Source organism: Acromyrmex echinatior, chromosome 7 (genome assembly GCF_024713525.1).
Source record: "Acromyrmex echinatior isolate Ae372 chromosome 7, ASM2471352v2, whole genome shotgun sequence".
In the NCBI taxonomy this organism is placed as follows: Eukaryota; Metazoa; Arthropoda; class Insecta; order Hymenoptera; family Formicidae; genus Acromyrmex; species Acromyrmex echinatior.
This window is the reverse complement of record NC_141858.1, coordinates 147,391-162,694: the sequence shown is the minus strand read 5'-3', so window position 1 is coordinate 162,694 and position 15,304 is coordinate 147,391. Positions and strand designations below refer to the sequence as shown.

The 15,304-nt window shown below is 33.2% G+C and overlaps 1 protein-coding gene across 1 annotated transcript; it reads right to left on the bottom strand.

Moving 5' to 3' along the window:
* Positions 1-6,803: 6,803 nt before the first annotated feature.
* On the bottom strand, positions 6,804-11,453 carry Ttc26 (tetratricopeptide repeat domain 26). Its single transcript, XM_011054279.2, has 7 exons — positions 10,962-11,453; positions 10,325-10,851; positions 9,752-10,001; positions 8,014-8,223; positions 7,638-7,944; positions 7,066-7,306; positions 6,804-6,986 (listed from the first exon to the last, which is right to left on the bottom strand). The coding sequence occupies exons 1-7, from the start codon at positions 10,962-10,964 to the stop codon at positions 6,875-6,877; spliced, it is 1,650 nt and encodes a 549-aa protein (XP_011052581.1). The 5' UTR covers positions 10,965-11,453; the 3' UTR covers positions 6,804-6,874.
* Between the last annotated feature and the right edge of the window lie 3,851 nt (positions 11,454-15,304).

Below are 15,304 nucleotides of genomic sequence, written 5' to 3'. Positions count from 1 at the left end.
CTCGCCCTAATGTAGACTGCAAGGTTCACGAAACGTTGGCATTCCAAGAATGGATCTGGACACGGAGGAAATCCACGAAACGCATAATCTTTACATTACAAGAAACAATATCTATTTAACTTTTCTCGAGCTGTTTCCTGAATTTTTTCTCTACTATCAAGTAATACAAATAATAATTGTAATATACTTCAAAATCATAATCATAAGCTCGTGAATACAATTAAGCAACTGAACAAAACTTGATACAATAACATGGCACAACCAACCGAGAAATGAATTGAATCATGACTTGATTGATCACAACAATCATAATTAACTGCTCTTAATTTTAGACGCCATATGATTTTTCTGGCTAGTTCATTGTACTATGTTAGATGGCGCTAAAGTCAACAACAATTTTTTTCAAGAAGAGAATTGACGCATCATGAAACAACACATTATCTAAAATTGCTTGTTATAGCGTCAATAAACTTTATAGTTTGATTAAGATTCAGAAGGACTCACTATCGGTTAGTTCACAAAAAAAGTAATCTATAAAATTTCCTGTAAAAATTGCGATCTCACTTAAAGGCCGTATCAGTCCTGATGAAAAAATTTTGCGTAAAATTATTCCACGTTTTGGAACATTTCAGCGAAATTACTGAAAACTTCACTAAAAGTGAATTTTTCAGCTAACATAGAAAAATCACTAAAATTCTATCAAAATTTTTCTGAAGTTTTCTGAAATTTTTTTGAAATTCTTGCTGAAATTTGTCTGAAAATTTTGTTGAAATGTTTCTGAAATTTTGTCAAAAATGAATTTTTCAACTAAAAGTCGCTGAAATTAAACTGAAACTTTTTTAAAATGTCGAAATTTTATTGAAAAGTATTTCAAAACGTGGAATAATTTCAGCAATATTTTTCCACCAGGGAGACTATCGAAGACCGATTCTATAGGCCGACGTGACTGCCGATTTTGATTGCTGATTCTTAGCGGGTCAATCATAGCGAAGCGTTGACTGATGATTGGATCGGCCAATTTGCGTTTAAATTCGAGTCTATTTGTCGAGTCAGTGTCGTCAACGACTCAGAATTATAACCAATAGAAATACAATATTAATCACGTGATAATTTGGCGGTATCTCGTGTATAAGAAAAAATAGTAAATCTCGTAAAGCGAGATAAATATATGTTTGATATTTGTCAAGAGCAAGAAATAACCTAGTGCAAAAATAGAAAACAGACTAACGTCACAATGATATGATACAGTTATACTTATTATTATGAATAAATATACTATTATTTGTTATATTTACGTTCATAACCTAACAACACATTTACATTGCATATTAAGAAGTTTTGTTAATCTATCAGCCGAATTATCTAAAGTTCAGTTACGTCTCGAGATTTTCAAATATCGTATTATGTCCGACACAATTCTGAGATTAGCTCGCGTTTTAGTAAATTTTACTCTTTTATACAATCTACGTATATGAATCTGTAGTCTATACAAACATATTGAATTAATTGGATAACAATCGTTGGCAAACATCAAATGTGATCGATCAATTAGAATCGGCAATCAGAGTCGGCAGTCGAGTTGGCTTATGTTATGTGCCACGTCACTTTTGTTAACGTCACGTTTTTAACATAAGGTTTTTCTACACTTTTTTTCCTAAACATTCCTGATAAATCTTGTTTCCTACTACTTTTCTTATTTACTTTCATCTATCCTTTTAGTCCTTTTTTTATCTACTCTTAATCCTTTCAGTCACAGTGTATATAAGGGACACTTTTTTGGTCTTCTTTTTTTACCATATCTTTTGTTTTCAAAGTAAACTCATTTTTTTTGCATTTTCAGATAAAATAAGATTCAAACTTCAAAAAGCAGAAACATGTTTCATGATTATCTAATAATTTTTATTTATTATAAACAAATTTATACTAAAAAATGCATGTTTTTCCAAATTTAATTCATTCGTGGCAGATTTTGACAATAAACATGCATTGCAAATCATTGTTTCCAATGTTTTTTGAGATCGCTGAATTCAAATCCGTCATCAGGCTTTTAAAATTCAAATTGGCGGATCTAATATGGCGACCAAAACTATAAAAAAGTGATTATTTTTGCAATCGGTCCATTACTATTGCATTGAATCAGTCATTTTTAACATTTATATTATTGTTGTTAATGTATTGGATATGGGAATAAGTTTATGGGATTAAGTTTAGTTTGGGAATAAATTTAAAAATTATTAATTTTTTGATATGCCATCTTGAATCCGCCATCTTGAATTTGACTTTTTTTGTAATTCGACCCCGGATTCAAATTCAACGGCTTAAAAAACGTAGGAAATCACCCTTTCTGTAATGATTGCTACATCCCTCGAATTGCGTGCCTGAAAAACTTAAGACCCATTTCAAATATTCAGTCTTACAGATATCTTATGACTCATCCCTAAACGGATTCGTGAGTCATCGACAGTCATATATTTCAGTTTCTTTCATATTTCAGTTTCCCCATTACGCATATTTTTGGTATTCAAAAATGTCACGTTATTAGTTAAAATTTATCGGAATCTCCACCTCTTTTATCGTAGTGAAGATCCCTTTAATTCTCTGATCGAGTCAATCTGTTCTCGTAAGCTGCGAATAATACATCTCCGACTTAGCTTGCCTGTATCATTATTGAATAAAGTTCGGTCAAAAGACAGTTGTCCTTTTTAATACTTTAAATATTACGGTGCGTTTCGCTCGTAACATCTACAGAGGCTATGTTCCAAAATTGAGCGCAAGTATGTTGTCGTAAAAACATGCTATCAACGGCGTTCCAATTTAAGTATGCAATTGGTGCGAATACACATTTCAAATTGGAACGATACTCGCCATCTTGGATGCTGTAGCTGCCTCATCTCTTCAGCCGGAGCAAGAAATGACGTTAAAATTAGTGACGTCTTTATGCATGGTCTACAATGGGCAGCAACAATAGTTGATTAAGGAGTAGGCGTAGAAATCGACCAATCATAGTTAATTATTTTTCTCACATTCAACTATGATTGGTGGATTTCTACGCCTACTCCTTAATCCTCTACTGCTATTGCCCATTGTAGACCATGCATTACTCTTTTGCAGCACTGTCAGCATGCTATGATGATTTTTGGAACAGTGTTGACAGTGCTGCCAGCGCTGACAAATAATTTTGTAACACAACCAGAGTCTGATACGGCCTTTAAGCCGTAATCACACTACAGGCTTCCGATTCTGAGAGGCTCCGTACAATAAAAAGAACCATATAATTTCTGAGAGGTTGAAATTTTTATTCTCTGTTCTCTGTTCCTTTTGTCGTAATGAAGATTGTGCGGAACCTCTGACCCGATTACTGACTCGGACTCCCGACTATTATTCTACAGCAAGGCAGTAGCTGACTCTGAGCACTACCGACTCGAGAACAGAATCACTCTATTCGATCGACTTTAAATCGGGACTCGAGAGTCAGAGTCGGGAGCCCGTAGTGTGATTATAGTTTTACATGACAAACCAGTCGACAATTAAAAGCCGGTATTCATAGTCAGTTCTTATTTTAAGTCTCGCTTGCGGCCCTCTGATTGGTTCGTAACACCTCAAAACGGAACTTAAGACGGTCTTGAATATACCGACCAAAAACTCGTATTTCCGGAATCATTATGAGAAGAACGTCTATTTATTCCATTATCACAGACCATAGATTACATTTTGATAAATTTCATAAATTTGATTGGGAAGATGTACATATTATATATTGGATAAAGAATGAATTCTCTTTTCAATCCTGGTGTTCGAGCGTAGTTATTTCTCTCATATGCACGTGTTGCGCACGCTAGTCGTACATAGTTCTTCTTCTTCTGATTTCCCTTTTTTGGTTTTTGCGACTCAAATATAGAGTCACAGTACTATGCAGAAATAACGGATTATTAGATGCAATGAATAGCCTCCTCGAAGCAGAGACCTCAATTCGATTAAAATCTTGTATTTTATCTGAAGTTATATTCTTGTCAGTACTTTGAACCCACAAAGCAGGAAAACTACAGTTCATATGGAATCCATGGTATAAATACAAGGATATGCTCTTGTGCATGGTAACGCCAGATAACCAATAAGAATTGCAGCCTGACTACGTCATCATTACGCGGCAAATTCAAACAGTTAAAAATGAAGTAAACCATGGTAGCGTCAATGCATTAAGGACTGCGTTCCGAATTACGCACAAAGTGCATGATGCATCATTTATTCTTACGAACTAAAGAATAAAAAAGAATAAAATGATACCTCACGCGCTTCATATGTAATTCGAAACGCGCCAAATGATAAGCGAAAGGATTCTACGAGAATGATAAGTATAAATTTGAGCCGTTAAAATAATAACAAATAATTAACTTTTTGCCAGAGAACACACAGAATTTTCACAATTCGCATATAGTTATGAGCATACAGTCACAACGCAATACCAAGTGGCTCCAGGCCTCTTGCAGCTATATTTTAACCGGGCCGAAGTGCTCCGAACACATGTTTACCGAGATTGCATGTGACGTAGCACGCTGCTGCGCAGAAGCTTTCTAAACTCGTCCGAATGAGCATATCCTTGTATTTACATGATGAGACAGTTTAATGTCGATTCCGAATGACGAAGTTTTTGTTTAGAGAAGTGTTCTTGGCATACTCTCGGTGGGTTGCCGCTTTCTTCCGAGAGGAGAACGAGTGTATGAAAATTTTGATTTTACCGGGAATCCCTAGCATAGCAGACCAGTGTCCTGTCTACTTTGTCACACTCGCTCTCATACGTAAAGAAATGAATTACTACAAAATATTAACATCAAAGATGCTATATATCAAAACGTAAAAAAAAGTTTAAATCTCCAAAATATATTCGTATTCGATATTGTTTGCCGGTAACCAATAAAATTTATATACAGTTTAGATACCTTGGGTAATCAAAATAAAATTCTGGTCGTCGATAACGATTATTCGTAATCCAAACAATTTCGAACATCAGTAATAGTTATTCGCAACCAAAAATAGTTTTAATTATTTATAATGGTTATTCGTAGCCAAAAATAATTTCCATCATCAGTAATGGTTATTCGTAACCAAAATGTTCTCCGACATCAGTAAATTATTCGCAACCGAAAATAATTTTAATTATTTATAATGCTTATTTGTAGCCAGAATCGCTTTAAAAAAATATAAATGATGTGCTGTAACTTTTTTTATTTTGCTTATAACAATTACGGTGTCTGGTAGGACTCTTGCCTTATTGGTCAAGATCTCGAGAGAGTGACGTGTGCGTGCGTGCGTATTTTAATACACTCATACATTTAAATTTATCTACAATGTAGTATAGTTTACGAAATGCCGAAACGATCCTGAGTATGGGATCATTGTATCCCATATGATCATTGATAAATCCGAGAATGGATTTGTTATTTATAAGCCCTGTATTGAATCAAATCATATCTAAAGAAAAATTATGTTAAATTAAAAAAATTGTTTTTCTTTCGATGATTTTTTTAAGGCTCTGACTAGTCGCGGCGGTCATGTTGGAATCGAGACATCAGAAGCGAGGAATGACATGTTAATTTATGTTGCCATTTTTAAATAAAGACAATTTGAATAGAACGAAATGACGAGAACATTTTAAAACACTTGTAAAAATCGATAAAAACTGTCCTTTCCTCCCTCGACAGTCAGTAAATGTTATAAAAGGCACGTAAAATAAGTCTATATATGGGCAGAAACACGGTCCGACAGCTGTTGAAACGAGTAAAATATACGCTTTTAGATATAAAATTCCAAGATAACTTTAGTTTTCATCGATAATTACGACTTTGATAAGAACGAGACAAGTCACATTTTCACAATTAGGCAAATAATAACGAAATGGAACGCAGCATAAATTTCGTCGTCAAAACGTCACTTTTCCACGTATAAGTTTGGCCATTTATCGTGGTGCGACATTGTAACCCACAAACAAGCACGAGCCCATATCTGTGTGCCTGCGGCGCGCCGAAAGTGAACGAGACAGCGAGTTCCTTTTCCCATTAGTAGCTTATTTCAAGTGACCGAAAATGCTTTCTCGGCAATCTCGGCCGCTCGGCGGCCTTAGCCATTAATAAGGGGGGCATCCTAAATAACATATAAGTTTTAATAAATTGTAGTAGTAGTGTACCCTTCCCCTTAATCCAGAATAGTATAAATCATGTTAAAAACAACAGTTTACGAACTATTTAATTGTTTACGATTTTTTATGCGTGTTATATAGTATACTTCTCCTTCATAAACTTGAATAGCAAGAATAGTTCTTCTATTGATATACTTCTATTGATAACGTGACTTCTATTGATACACGGAATGCAAGAGATTCGGGTTCGACTCCCGGCCGAGGCAATATTTTTCGCAATAAGTTTATTACAGTTTTTTAAGATTAATTTGGAAAATTTGGGGGGATTATTAATATTTCAGATTGGTTGCGTTGAAAGTCCACCATATCGGCACGCAATTATTATTTCTGAAATTAATTCATTTATATATATTAGTTATATATATTCAACATCTCAACATTCAGACCGTAGTGGCGCTTCGTATTTAAAGTAATATTCGAAATCTTTCGAAGCAGAGCAATAACTAAATTGATTAAAAATTCGCAAGAGATATGATTGAATACCCATCACTAGTTACATATAGTACAGTAAAAGTATCGATTAGGGGACCAAGCTTCAATGACCTTGACATATGTTGTCAAGCCTTGACAACATATGTCAAGGTCAAGTTCATTACTTCTAGTGCTACTATTTTATAAAATACAGAAAACGTTTATTGGACGGAATTGATGATATTAACAATGTCACAAAATTCAATGATATTAGCAGTTCACTCTGTTTTCTTTTCCCCATTTCCGCATAACGCGTATTATCTGTTCCACTTGAGAATTGGATGTATTTTTCAGAATCTGTATCACTTCCGATAGCAGTTCTCTGTGTAACGAAAAAAAAAATTGACAAATTAATCCCGGATATAGTGATTTTATACAAATATACGATATATAAAACATACTTTGGTAATTTCTCCGCAATAATATACTGAAAAGTACCACAGCATGCGCCACGCTTTCCTTCCCAATGTTCAGGACTCGGATCCATTCGCTCCAACATATCGAAGGATTTAGCAGCATACCAGAATTCGCCTACTTTGTAACATGTGTTAGCAATTAATTGAAGCAAATTGAAAGACTCCGCTGATGTGTCCATCTTCAAATACAATTCCCAAGCCAATTCGGCCTTTTCATTCATTATATCTAAAAGTAAAAAAAGCAAACAATTGTAAATCATATTACTATAATTATTTGACAAAAGTTATAACAAAATATTAGGAAGTATGTTAATGTTTCGGATGTTAATCAATTAGACTGGTCAATTCTTGAAACTAGACCGCATATCAGTGTATCTACATATATGTACATGAGTCAATGAATTATAACCACTAGAGTTTATTGACTCTCGATAATAATTTTATTGATTAAGTTTTGAGTGATTTCAATCGATAGCTTTTAATTATATAATATAATAAAAGTGTTTTTGTTTTTTCTCTGTGCACTCTATGAGCAAAGATATATTGCTATTACTTACAACAATATGATAAAAGACTGATGTAAATGTAATCATTTTTATATTTTTCATTACGTATCATCAGAAAAGCTTCTTCCGCTTCTTTGAAGTAGCCCGCTCCAGCTTGTGCTTGAGCGTAGTTAAAGTTAAAATTATCTTGATTAGAGAAATACGTCTTTATTGAATTCAGATATAATCTGACGCGCTCGAATTGTCGGTAAAGAAAGAAGAAAGAGGCCATGCATTGTCTTCCAGGTATGGTATCACATTCCGATGCTGAAGAACCCACTAGTTGAAAGTATTGCTGTGCAGTTTTTATACTGTCGCGCTAAAGAAATTTAGTAGTAATTCAGAAATTTTTCAATAATGCTAAAAGATAAGTAGTTTAATGACATACAGAATTAGTTTCCTGACCCGTAACAGCGTTAACTATACCCTTTAAAATATATTCTTGTGGAACTGCTGGTTCTAGATCTTTGATCAGATCATAAGCTGCCTTAATGTCATCTTGTTTCAAATAATATATTACTAAATTAAGCCTGGCTTCTGGTATAACGTCTACCAAATTAGGTAAAATTTGCAAAGCGTTTTCACCACCTCTAAAGACCTACGTAAAAAGAGATTAAAAGTAGGAAAACATATTAAAACATATTAAAGTAACTCCAATATATATGCCGTACCTAATAAAAATTTAATCTACCAAGTATTATTTATTATGGAGTGTTATATATTTACTTTAAGATAAATAAACTATATCAGTACCCCAATTTTATAACTTTTAACGATAATATTGATCGTTATATTGTCGTTGTGCAGATATTATACATGGTAAAAAAGCTGCTGCGCAACAACATAATGATACAAAATTGTCGTTAAGAGTTACAGAATTGAGACACAGTAAAAACTTCGTATTGTCTATTATGAAAAAAAATTAGAAATCCAAATACTTATTTTTTTGTGTAAAAAATACTGAAATTCTTACATTTTTGTCGTACATCTCACAAATGGAATATGGTTACTCATAGATGAGCTTAGGCATTGCTTTAGCATAAATAAAATTTATGAATAATACTTAGAAATAAGATGTAAAATGGCACAATAATTTATAAAATATACAAAATTTTATTTAAAAATAAGAATAATGTATACATATACATTAGACTGCCAAGAAAAAAAATTTTGTTTTAATCGGCCTTAAAAGCTTCCATTTCATGTCAAAAGGACACTCTAAATTTTTATCAAAAAATATTAAGATTTAGAAGTCGCTAGTGAATGATTTTTAAAGCAGTTTCGATTTTTCTTAATGTATATTTGATTCAGCGACCACAAAAACATACAGTACATTTTTAAAATCCAGTTTAAGCTATTTTTGTATCAAATCAAACGTGTATTTAAAAAAATCGAAATGATTTAAAAATCGTTCATTAGCGATCTCTAAATCTAAATATTTTTTAATAAAAATTTAGAGATATTCTTTTGACTTGAAATGGAAGCTTTTGAGCTAAGTGGCCGATTAAAAAAAAATTTTTTTTTTCTTAGCAGTCTAATATACATGAACAGATAATTATAATTTTTTTTTATTACAAATGTTATGATGAAATTCATGTAATACATTTATTGTACCAAATCCAATCTGCGAACTTTATACGCTTGACAAATCCCGTTCATTAAAAATGTCATATATCCTCCCTAAACAGATGTGATATACAAGACATCAAACTGAACAAAAAATATAAAAGATAAATACTTATATTTTACTATACTTCATTCCTTACTATCCCTCTATACTGATGTATTATCAAATACTATTAAGCCTTTTACAATTCGACTATGGCTGGAATCTTAACTGTCGTTAACTCATCGACGAGCGCCATTTACTCCGAAAAAAAAGAAAAAGCCTTTTGCAATCCCTATAACAATTATTTTATATAGATTATTTGCATGATTGTGCTACATTGACAAATCGTTTCAACAGTAATTTTATTAATATTAACAATAACAATAGAAAAAACAAAAGAAATTATAACAATACTAATCAGTCTAAAATTATTTATCCATTCCTATTTTTTTCTGACTTCTGACAAAACGCCACGCAGCATAAATACTGGAGTTACCCTACAAGAAGTTACACATACAACTGTATTATGTCGAATAAGATCATGGCTAGAACTGAAAGAACTTGATATTTTTTCAACTAGTTGCTTCATCTCGATCTGTGCAGCATTTCCATCATACAAACGAAAATGATTACACGCTTTCAAATTAATCGCGATCGTACTATCTGGATATTTCTGTAGGTAAACTTGAAGCACTTCTTGAGCTACATCATAGTAATCTAGCTTGTAATAGCACAAAGCCACATATACATTTAAAGCTAGATAATCTCTGAAAACAAATTATAAAATCTACTTAATTTAAATGAAAAATTATTTGATGCATTAAATCATTTGATTGTGTGATGACGAATTGGTGACATAGGAATAACTTGAGGAAGAAAAGAAATAGAGAAGAGATACCTGGAATTGTTTTGCAGTTGCATAAGGAAATACAACTCAGAATCTACTCTAGAGTCGCATCTCTTGGTGCTTTTCTCTAAACTTGTGTGAATATGCAAAAAGGTGCAAGATAAAAATGTCACAGCCAAAAATTATACAAAAATATCCTAAAGATTCTGTTGTATCAAAGAGATACGAAAGAGATATTCCAACCTGTTATCCAATAAAATTTTTTTATAGACATCGATAGCTTCTTGATAGTGAGCTTGCAAGTAGTGAATAGACGCTAAACTGAGCTGATCCTCGATAATATCTTGCAGCATTTGATGATATTTCATTAACTTGGATTCATTGCCCATCTTGTGGGCCAGGTGAAACAGTAATCTGGTTCGCAGTTTACTATTTTCTGCTTCTTCCAGGATCTTTTGTGACTCAGAATACATGCCTAAATAGAAGTAGCAGCACGCTAGATTTGTTAGAATACCCGGAGGTACATAATCCTTGTTCCTTAAGTTTTCATAAATCGTTGCTGCACGTTTGTAATCGCCTAAGTGAAATGCACAATATCCCATCCACAAGTCCATTTCCAAATTGCTGCTGGTGGTACTATTAAATTCCAATAATGTCAAGGCACCCGTGTAGTCTCGTTTTTCTAAAAACTCCTCTAGCTTCGGTATCTCCTTGCGCGAGACTAACGTTTGAACGCCTTCTGACGAGGCTGGTTTGGCCCTCGACAAAATCTATCAATCAGCAAATAATATGTCAATGCTTGCGTAATATATTATTTTTCTACGACTTTTATAATATTTACGAAATTAAAGAAATATGAAATATATATGATGTTGTTTACCATTTTCTCTCTGTTTCCGTCATTCAGCGCACATATATGGCTGTATCTGAATGCGTCAAGTCAGTCATCGACATGAATGGACTACCAATAACAGTTCTTCTATATTTGAGTGCAAGATTCCGATGCAGCCGAATTAACGTGTCTTCAATACGCTTCAAGATATGATAAAATAAATATAAAAATTGGAATGCAATGCCACCTCGAACCGGGCAGGTGTAGCAAAAAGAGATGATGCGATCAAAATGAAAATGGGAAACAGTCTCTCAGACATTGGGCGCTTGCGATCACGACGCTACGATGTCGCTCGGACGCGCGCCCAGACGAATAAAGGGATTAATGATAATGTGATACAATTGCACAGTGGAAACTGACCACGGTTTTCAAAAATATAATTGAGATGATGTAACATTCGAAGCGGAACGAGGCGCATGTCCGACCCGCTCGTGTGCATCTATGCGACTCTACCGATGACAGTGGTAAGGGTAGAAAGACCAGGGTTGCCAGATACTTGACAAGCGTGGTCGCCGATGAATGGCTCTCGTGTCGCCCAAAATCACCCAATTGAAACGCGCTTTCCAAAAAAAAAGAAAAAAATAGAGAGAGAGAGAGAGAGAAAAACTCTGCACCATAAATTTCTGTATTTCTGTATTTCTGATGAATATTGAATATTATACATTACCGGCCTATATTTAAAAGTGTGTGTAAGTATATTTATTGGTCATCTAAAAACCGTGTATACTTTTTAGATGACACAATATATGAGAACGCAAATACTGCTAAAGTTTATGTAGTTTTTCAAAAAGGAAATGTGTGTACTTACGCCTTGTATAGCAATATGAAAAGTTTGATATCTATAGTTTTCGCTTCTAGTGGCTGCAGTTGCGTTTGAAACAATTGATCATTTTGATATTTACTGTACAGTATATGGGTCATCTAAAAAGTATCCGCGGTTTTTTGTCACTAGATGGTGTTGATGGTAACACATCTAGTGACAAAAAACCGCGGATACTTTTTAGATGATCCAATATAAATATATTGGGTCATCTAAAAAGTATCCGCGGTTTTTTGTCACTAGATGTGTGTTGATGGTCATATATCTAGTGACAAAGTACCGCGGATACTTTTTAGATGACCCAATATTAGGAGATAATAGCCGAAAAAGTAGAGAATTTAAAAATAAATTTATTAATGAAATAACTTTACAAATTACAATTTTATTATTCTCAATTGAGAGAATATTTGTAAATAAGTACAATATTTATATTATACAAAATAAAAAATACTTACCATATTTTAATTTAGGCTGAACACGTACATTTAGATTATTCATTTTCGTTGAAGAGTTCGGTTAGCATATTTTAAAATCTGCATGTTGTGCGCGTAAATTTATTTCACATACTTTACATCAAGTCTCTTTATTATTGATTGTGGCAAACGTGTCTTTGTTCTCTTCTAGCCAATCTATAAGTCCATATTACAACTTTTATTATTTATTCATTTATATTTTAAACCTTCGTCGGCATTGTTAAATAGTTTAAGCCGTAATCACACCACAAATGGTTGATTACGATTGTTACGGTTTTATTTGAGCAATAATGATGCAACAAGTGCAGATTAGCTGTAACGTGATTGGCGAAAATAGAACTGACAATCGGCAACCATAATCGGATTTAGGACGCGATAGAGAGCCTCCCGTAATACATCCGTTTTCTTAACATTTACAATCAAAATATTGATCATGGTGTGTCGTTAAAGAGTTAATTTTAGATTTTGAGAGTTAATTTCAGAGCATTCACCAATTTGCATGTTTGAAATTAAATTTACAATTGATATTGTTACAAGAAGGCCCTTGAAATTGATAGACCTTTTAAATGTAAAAATCTTATTGGACGATATATTGTAAAGGGGGTCTCGGCGCTGCTGTCACGGCGTCGCTTAAAAGTCGCCGGAGGGAAAAAGAAAATCGCCTAATTTGCGACATGTCGTTCTCGGCCATTTTTTGTCGCAAATTCTTATTTCAAATCGCCTAAAAGGCAACATGTCGCCTAATCTGGCAATCCTGATAGAAAGATGAATAGCATGATGGAATAGATAACATAGAGGCTCCACACAATAAAAGGAACAGAGAACAGAAAATAAGAATTTCAACCTATCAGAAATCATGTATTATGGAATACACAGTTTCTGATAGGTTGAAATTCTTATTCTCTATTCTCTGTTCTCTATTCCTTTTCTTGTGCGGAGCCCTTTATTCTCTGTTCTCTGTTTCGATTCTTTTAATTGTGTGGAGCTCCATAATGTGTTCAGTCGCTCAGTTTGCAAGCATCTCTCTCTAAAGGTAAGTATTTATGGTGTTGCTCGTCGTTCATATTCAGCGACAAACAAGTCACAGATTTCATGTTGCTAATATCTCGAATGTCGCTCATATAAATGAGTTAGCAGCGACAAATTTTTGACGATAATTATATTAATTGTACAGTATAAAGTACTATAAAGTCCAAAATGTTATATCCAAAATGTTATAGTAACGGTATTACGACCTTGGACCTGTCAAGTTGATGCGATTGCGCAAAACAAAAATAACGCGAAATTATGGCAAAATAGATAACATCTGTATGCATTGATGAATGTACAATTTTAAAAAAAAAATATTAGAAAAGAGATTTTGAGTTGAATTTTGAGTTCCTTTATTTAATTTGAAAGACGACGTAAACATGGATTTAAAAAAAATTATTATTAAAAAATTATCAACGAATAACCAGTTATATGCTTCTATACATCCATGAGTCGAAATACTCTTTTCGTCTTTAATCATTTCACATATGTCACAATTATGTACAACAGCCATCTGAAAATTTCATGAAATTGTAACAAATAATAACAAATAATACAATAATTAAATAATAATAATAAATAATAATAATAATTTAATAATACAATAATTAAATTGGTATAATGTATTAAGCAATCATAAAGAAAAGTCTGTATAAATAAAATGGGAAATAAAAATAAAATTAATCAGAGTTAAATGAGAAAAAATTGCACGCAACAAATTTTTTATTGGTAAGAATTTTTTATTCATTTACTTATTATGATAATTATTTAGAATACGGACATCACCACGAAATTGGATAAAAATTTGATAAAAAATTATACTCATTTAACACGTTTTCACTCAAAATAAAAGAATCTGGCAGAAAAACGTGGTGATATGCTTTATGAAACAAATTATTAAATGTAGAATTGGACTACGTTCGAAAACATTATCCGAGTGCTCCAATGTATCACTTTATCCTTGTATTTAACACTGGATAATAACATACTATACGGGGCCATTCGAGTGACGTTTTCCTAATCTGAATTGTTTAAGGCAAACTATTTCATTTTTTACTACATTATTTCTCTCATTTTGAATGGAAACATACTAAAGTATATTTTTATCAAGTTTTGCGACGACATCCATATTCTAAAGCTACATTCTCTCCGAGGAAAATTTTACTCGAAATACTGTAGTATACGTTACATGTCCTATATATTGGGTCATCTAAAAAGTATCCGCGGTACTTTGTCACTAGATATATGACCATCAATGCACATCTAGTGACAAAAAATCGCGGATACTTTTTAGATGACCCAATATTTTGAATAAAATTTTCCTTGGAAAGGATGTTTTGGAATATAACTTAAGTAAATATTATTATTATTATACTTACCTTATTGTCCTACATTTAAATATTTGCATAAGAGCGATGTCGCTAAAAATTGGATTAATCCAACTTTTCAACAGTGGCCTAGTTTCCATAGTCAAACGACAGGGAAATACTCGATTGTAGTTGGTTGGTTCATACATTCTGATTCTGATTAAACTCTCAGTGGAAACTAGGCCAGTGTCGCTGGTGGTAAGAAAGTGAGCAAATTGAGGGAGAATTCAGTCACGTGATCACGTACCGCAGTAACAAGTGACACCATGAAGTTGTACCTTAAGGCTTCATAGACAGAGACGGTGGAGATTTAGGCCAATATTACATGCGTCTGTTTTTTTGTGTACGACGAATTTTTCAAGCGTGTCAATTTGCTGTACGACAGAGAGGATCTCGGACTTCTTTCCTATAGTCATGGAGTATAGAGAATAGGAGGCTGAACTAGGCTTTGTGGTGGTCAAAATCAGGTTTCTGAATTGGTATTGGTAATGTAAACGGCGTTTGAATCGCAAAACTCCTCTTATATACACACACATAACCGAACACACATAACCTAAGAATAGAGACGTTATTCTTTGACATCGTGCTTTGACAATAAAACGGAGAGCACAGACTCTTGCATAATGCATAACGCGTAATGCA

What these genes read in the sequence shown, in the direction of transcription:
- Ttc26 (XM_011054279.2), bottom strand. An exon ending in AAAATTTTATTGGATAACAG is followed by an intron (nt 10,002 to 10,324) that starts GTTGGAATATCT and finishes ATTTGTTTTCAG; the next exon opens with AGATTATCTAGCTTTAAATG. An exon ending in ATTGCGGAGAAATTACCAAA is followed by an intron (nt 6,987 to 7,065) that starts GTATGTTTTATA and finishes TTCGTTACACAG; the next exon opens with AGAACTGCTATCGGAAGTGA.